Source organism: Micropterus dolomieu, unplaced genomic scaffold, assembly GCF_021292245.1.
Source record: "Micropterus dolomieu isolate WLL.071019.BEF.003 ecotype Adirondacks unplaced genomic scaffold, ASM2129224v1 contig_14620, whole genome shotgun sequence".
Taxonomy (NCBI): domain Eukaryota; kingdom Metazoa; phylum Chordata; class Actinopteri; order Centrarchiformes; family Centrarchidae; genus Micropterus; species Micropterus dolomieu.
The window spans coordinates 1-6,870 of NW_025743606.1; the positions used below are offsets into that span (position 1 = coordinate 1).

The 6,870-nt window shown below is 42.5% G+C and overlaps 1 protein-coding gene across 1 annotated transcript; it reads right to left on the minus strand.

Moving 5' to 3' along the window:
• Positions 1–2,341: 2,341 nt before the first annotated feature.
• Positions 2,342–6,641, minus strand: LOC123966949 (activin receptor type-2B-like; the record flags this gene model as incomplete). Its single annotated transcript, XM_046043025.1, has 7 exons — positions 2,342–2,608; positions 3,705–3,835; positions 3,990–4,128; positions 4,332–4,446; positions 5,049–5,197; positions 6,251–6,394; positions 6,498–6,641. Coding segments are annotated over 7 exons (1,044 nt in total), but the record flags the coding sequence as incomplete, so codon positions are not given.
• Positions 6,642–6,870: the final 229 nt, after the last annotated feature.

Here is a 6,870-nt window from a genome sequence, read left to right on the forward strand (position 1 = left end):
GCTGATCGGTGTGGTTTCTATCGGACAGGGGACTATTTTCAGAGGCGGATGAATCCACATCCGGTGCTCTCGTGAGTATTTGTGACTGAATAAAGTACAGCGTGTGTGTTAATGGTGCAGCAGTGAAGGTCACTGATGGGTTTAATGCTGGACAAGTGATACATTCAGTGATGGTTTGAGTCTGAACGTGACTGATATACATACACAGGCATGTGTCCTTTAATGAGCTAAAGACAATCGCAGAGCTAATAAATCAAAAGAATTTCTATAATCAGATTTTAAACTGATTCCTGCAGTGTTGCTGCTCAACCAGAAGGTGGCGATGTTGAAAGGTAACAGAACTGATGAGGTCAAAGGTCAAAGGTCACAGGCGCTTCACTCACCTCCAGGAAATACACAAGCAGACAGAGAAAATGAAACAATTAGCACGTACAGTATAAAAATCAAAATAGAAACAAGAAGTCACATCATGTGACTGTTGTGTTCACATTGTACCACTCACACGCTCGCTCACACTCTCACACTCTCACACGCTCTCACTCCCGCGATCGCTCTCACTCCCGCGCTCGCTCCCACACGCTCGCTCTCACTCCCACGCTCGCTCCCACACGCTCGCTCTCACTCCCACGCTCGCTCCCACACGCTCGCTCTCACTCCCACGCTCGCTCCCACACGCTCGCTCCCGCACTCTCTCACACGCTCGCTCCCGCACGCTCCCACACGCTCGCTCCCGCACGCTCTCACACGCTCGCTCCCACTCTCTCACTCCCGCTCTCTCCCACTCTCTCACTCCCGCTCTCTCCCACTCTCTCACTCCCGCTCTCTCCCACTCTCTCACACGCTCACTCTCACTCTCTCACACTCACTCACACTCTCACACGCTCACTCACACACGCTCACACGCTCACTCACACACGCTCACACGCTCACTCACACACGCTCACACGCTCACTCACACACGCTCACACGCTCACTCACACACGCTCACTCTCACACGCTCACACGCTCACTCACACACGCTCGCTCGCACTCTCGCTCGCACGCTCACACTCAAACTGACCTGAATGCATGAACTACTCTATGCATCATGAGGTCTTGCACCATTTCAAGGGTAACGTGTTTCCCCTTGTTTGGGCACCTTGCAAATTTACATATTCAGGACAGCCAATAGGCTTTTAGCACCCTCAGATAAGCCCACTCCCACCAGTTGTTGGCCCCGCCCTCTCCCGACTGCGGAAACTTGCGGCCGGAGTCGCGTCACATCGAATTCCCTCCCCCAACCCCTCCTGTAGACCTGGTTACCTGAGAAGTTTTATTTCCGAGCCAACCAAAATACTGTGGTTGATCGCAGTCAGCCAATCAAATCTCTGCATGCAAGACGTCTGCCTCCTGGTTCCTGAAAAGCAATCCTGACTTCTCTCAGTCTTGAACCTCAAATTATAACAAATAACGAGAGAGAGAAAACGGAAACCTTAACATTAAAAACAGACACTGTCCAGTCTTTCTGATTTTTGTTTTTCGCGTCTTTCCCTCTGACATCACTTCCTGTTTCCTGTGTTTTTGGATACAACCCGTTGGATCCGAAGATTTATCGTGTGTGAATAGTAGTGTGTGGTCACAGAAATAAGTCCAAGAAAAGGTAGAAAAACAAATGTTGTAAGGTTCGCTGTCGCTATTTGTTGTGTAACAGTCATCGCGTTCCTACAAGGGTTTTGCAGCATCGTAGTAAAATAAATCCCAACGGTAGGCTGATGGTAGGTGGTTGCAGAGTTGCCAGGAAGGTGGATAAGTCCCGAACCAGAGAACGAGTAGAAGAAGTCAGCAGAGAGAAGAATAAACGAAGAAAATGGTAAAAAATTTGCGAAAGTAATGAAAGTCGTCGCTGAGGTACCTGGAGATAGAAGAGCATTCACTGAGTCGGGACCTGAACGCGTTTCAGTGTTGGGTTTTCCATGTGTGTATGTTGGTTTTCACATAAAACACATAGTCGGTTAAAAAAAAAACACAAATTATATATATTTATATATATATATATATATATATATATAATTTTTAAAAAAAGGAAAAAAAAAAAAAGACACAAATGACTCAATACTGAGGCAAACTTCAGGAAAACGAGGACGTGTGCTGGTAATATTTGTCCAAATGGACGAAGAAAAGAAGAATAAGAGTCCAAAAAGTCCAAAGAGATCAAATAGCAGCTGCTTTCACGCCGTACTTGTGATTTAGGTTGTAAAACTCCGCTGAGAAAAGATGATGTGTGTGTGTGTGTTTTTGTGAATTCGGTTGTTTTCACAGGAAGTTGAACAGAGCTTCAGGGAAATCACCGGCAACGTCAGGCCTCAAAAACAAGTTTTTTTATGTGTGTTTTCTTCAGATTTTCTCCTCATATACTGGACTCTTTGGGCGGTAGGTCCACATTCGTTACCATAGTAACAGGCGCGAGCGAGGAGACCAGCAGGGCGTGGTGGTCGGAGGTAGGCGGGGAGATGGTGGCGGTGAGGCGGCGGATCTGGGAGATCCTCTCCTCCACGCAGCCGGCCGACAATCGAGCCTCGGCGTCGTGATCCCAGCACTCCTCCGCCGTCTCACAGACGTGAGCCAGGCCCTGCAGACAGCAGCACCAGGAAACACCTTCAAACTCAACGACTCTTTTCTAACAACGTCACAGCACCAAAAGAAGTGACACTTTCATTTTCTTTGGAGGGAAATACACTGAATATTATGAGACTTCAAAATAAAGGCACAAACATTTAAATTGTTATAACAAATATTAATATTGTGAAAGGCAGACAATTATTAAGGACTACAAATAATGATATTTTTCATAGTTTTTACTTGCTGATTACTTTCTCGATTGACTGATGAATAGATTGATCCCTAAAACAGCAGTAAATATTGATAAATGTCAATCACAGTGTCCCAGTTCCAATATTAAAACGCTGTATTGTAATGTGCACCCTCAATGATAGAAATGAGGTGGACAAAATAATAGAAACAGCATGCTCCAGAATATACACACTCCATTTCCAGAAACGTTGGGATATTTTCCAAAATGCAAAAAGAAAAAAAGAAATCTATGATTTCATGTGAACCTTTATTTAAAAAGATTTTCAGTAGTTTCACTGCCCAGTTTAATGGCCAAAGGCTCAGTCTTTGCAAGTACAACAACAACAATTTAGAGTTGCCACTGAAGGCCTAGGCTTTGGGGAAGACCCAGGACTAAGTGGATTATATCTCCACACTGGTCTGGGAACGCCTCAGGATCAGTCAGCTCTGCTTAAGGTGGCGCTTGAAGACGGACGGACGGACTGATGGACAATTACACTGGTCAGTAAAACTATTGAAAATCTTTGTACTTTTGTAAGTTAAATAAAGGTTCATGTGAATTAACAAATCCCAGAATTTTGTTTTCATTGAATTTTGGAAAATATCCCAATTTTACTGGACCGATATTTAATCAGGTGATCTCACTGAGATCTAGACAGGCTTGAGTTCAGCAGAGAGAACGACAAACAAACATGGCCAGACAAACAACGGCCCGATCACAGACATCAACAAACAGATTCACTGATCAGAAAACCAGACTGATCACTGTAACTTTCATGAAGGAGGACTTGTTACAGGACTGCTGGCTTCAGCTACGAGTTCCTAATAAAGTGGCCGCTGAGTGAATGTGTGTGTTTGTGTGTGCACACACTCACGCTGTGTTTGAGCCAGAGCTCTTTGAAGGCCGGTCTCATCTTCTTGTGTACGACGACTTCCTGCAGGTCCTCCAGTGACGGATGCTGACCGACCTCCTCCTCAAACGGCAGCATGTACTCATCCACCGGACCTGTATCGTCACGAGAGTCGGGGTGTATCACGATTCATTAAGACACATGCTTTTCTTTCACACCTGTCGATTCCTGAGATCACAGTTCACAATAGGGCAGCTTTTCACAGCTGCACAGGAGGGACGTGTTTGAGATAAAGTGTGTGTGTGTTACCGTCAGCAGCCCTGCAGCGGGACACCAGCTCCCACAGAACCAGACCCACGGCGTACATGTCGATTCGGAGGAAGGCGTCTCGCTGGAAGTTGATGGCTCCTTCTAAAACCTCTGGAGCCATGTAACGCCTGGTCCCGACCTGCAGACACGCACCCCAAGAAATGTTCAGACCCTCGTCTGTGTCGTGTTCTTAAAATAATATAAGTGAGACAAACTGCGAGCTGAACTTGAACTCCTCCCAACCCTTCACATATCCCACAATGCCTTGCGAATCAAAACCTGGCTCCCGTGGTCTAAGGTCGGGCATTAAAACATCCACAACAACAACTCAGAGCAGCTCACCTGTCCGTGCGTCTCTCCAGGTGGTTTCCCCGGCTCGAAGGAAACGGCAAGACCGAAGTCACCGATCACCGCCGTGAGGTCCGAACGCAGCATGATGTTCTTACTCTTAAAATCCCTTAGAGACACAGAGAGAGAGTCGAGTACATCAAACCAGGTCTGAAACAGCTGTTTGACAAACTATACAAGCAGTTTCCTATTTTTCTACAGGCACTTAAACGCAGCATGAAGACGTCTTTTAACTTCACCACCAAACAACTTTTAACACGATCGATATTAAAATAGTGCTGCTGAGATGAAGAGATAAATATGTGTTTGTTAGAGATAGAGAATCAAAGAGCATGTTAGCCGACTTTATGTTTTATCCTCTAAAACAAATTAATTACGTTTCACATGCTGACATGTGAGCTGGTGCCGTCAACTTCCATCAACCCATTTCCAGACGATTATTTCAAAGGTGTGTGAAGCTCAACATCATTCAGCACACATAACACGCACATATAAACCTAAACAGATTTGTTTTCTCACACTGTTAACTGCAATCACAGTTTCTGACGCTCTGAAAGCTTTTGTTTGTTTGTTGCATGGTGCTTTCACTGAAACCACTAACACGATGTGGAAAAGTTTCTAACCCTCGACACAGTTCCAGAACAATGGCAGGTGAAGCTTCGTGACCTTAAAACTTCCTTCGGTGAGCTAAAGCAGGAGAAGCGGGCAGACCTGTGAGCGATGGCCGGCTTGGGTCCTTCTCCTTTCTTTTGGGGGATGTCTTCGTGGAGGTAAGCCAGGCCGCACGCCATCGACTCGGCTACGTGACACAGCTCGGTCCAGCTGATGATGTTTCCCTTCAGGAAGTCTGACAGAGAGCCCTGCAGAGAGACCCAGTTTGTACACTCTTCATTCTGAATCACACAGTCAGCTCACACGTGATCGTAAAAAAATTAAATACTATAAGAAAGTAAACCTTTCTAATTAAAAAAATTAAAAAAGTAAACCTTTCTAATTAAAAAAATTAAAAAAGTAAACCTTTCTAATTAAAAAAAATTAAAAAAGTAAACCTTTCTAATTAAAAAAAATTAAAAAGTAAACCTTTCTAATTAAAAAAATTAAACCTTTCTAATTAAAAAAAATTAAAAAGTAAACCTTTCTAATTAAAAAAATTAAACCTTTCTAATTAAAAAAAATTAAAAAGTAAACCTTTCTAATTAAAAAAATTAAACCTTTCTAATTAAAAAAAATTAAAAAGTAAACCTTTCTAATTAAAAAAATTAAACCTTTCTAATTAAAAAAAATTAAAAAGTAAACCTTTCTAATTAAAAAAATTAAACCTTTCTAATTAAAAAAAATTAAAAAGTAAACCTTTCTAATTAAAAAAATTAAACCTTTCTAATTAAAAAAAATTAAAAAGTAAACCTTTCTAATTAAAAAAATTAAACCTTTCTAATTAAAAAAAATTAAAAAGTAAACCTTTCTAATTAAAAAAATTAAACCTTTCTAATTAAAAAAAATTAAAAAAGTAAACCTTTCTAATTAAAAAAATTAAACCTTTCTAATTAAAAAAAATTAAAAAGTAAACCTTTCTAATTAAAAAAATTAAAAAAGTAAACCTTTCTAATTAAAAAAATTAAACCTTTCTAATTAAAAAAAATTAAACCTTTCTAATTAAAAGAAATTAAAAATTAAACCTAATTAAACAAATTAAACCTTTCTAAAATTTAAAAATTAAACCTTTCTAATTTAAACAAATGAAAAAATTTAACTTTTCTAATTAAAAAAATGATTTGACACTTGCATTGAATGAGTTTCTCAGTTGAAGACGTACTATTTGCTGGCGCATCGATTCCCAGCTGTAAAAGTAGTAATGCTGATCTCCCCTCTTCCTCCCTCCACCCCCTTTCCTCCCTCCCTCCCCTCTCCCTCACCCTCTCGTGGAACTCGGTGATGATCCACAGTTCGGCCTCCAGGTGACTCCCTCGTTTCTCTGCAGCGATGTACCTCAGGATGTTCTCGTGCCTCATACCTGGAGTAAGGAACATGTCTCGCTCGTTCTGCCACGACTCCTTATTCTGTCAGGAGGAGGAAGAGGAGGAGGATGAAGAGGGGATATGAAGCCGGTTCCAGACATATAAACGGCACACAGAGGAGCGATCAGCGAGAAAACAGCTGAACCTGAATGGGGAAGATCTTGACGGCCACGTGTTCGTTCATAATCTGGGCCTTCCAGACGCAGCCGAAGCGCCCGCTGGCCTTCACCTCCAGCAGCTGCAGAGGCTTGAGACTCACCAAGGGGGAGCCGGGAGGAGGACCGGGATCCTGGAGGACACGGAGAGGAGAGCCGAGTTTGGTTTCATCACTATAGTTATAACATGCAGAATATCTTTGATTCTGCTGCATTCAATTACTCAAACGTGTCAGAGACTCTGAAACACGGCTGCACACTGGTGTCCTGTGAGAGGTCAGAAGATGATTAGCCGATTGCTTTGGCATCAGAGGTTAAAAATCAATCAATCGCCATACTGATTTTTAATAAGAACCTTCACCT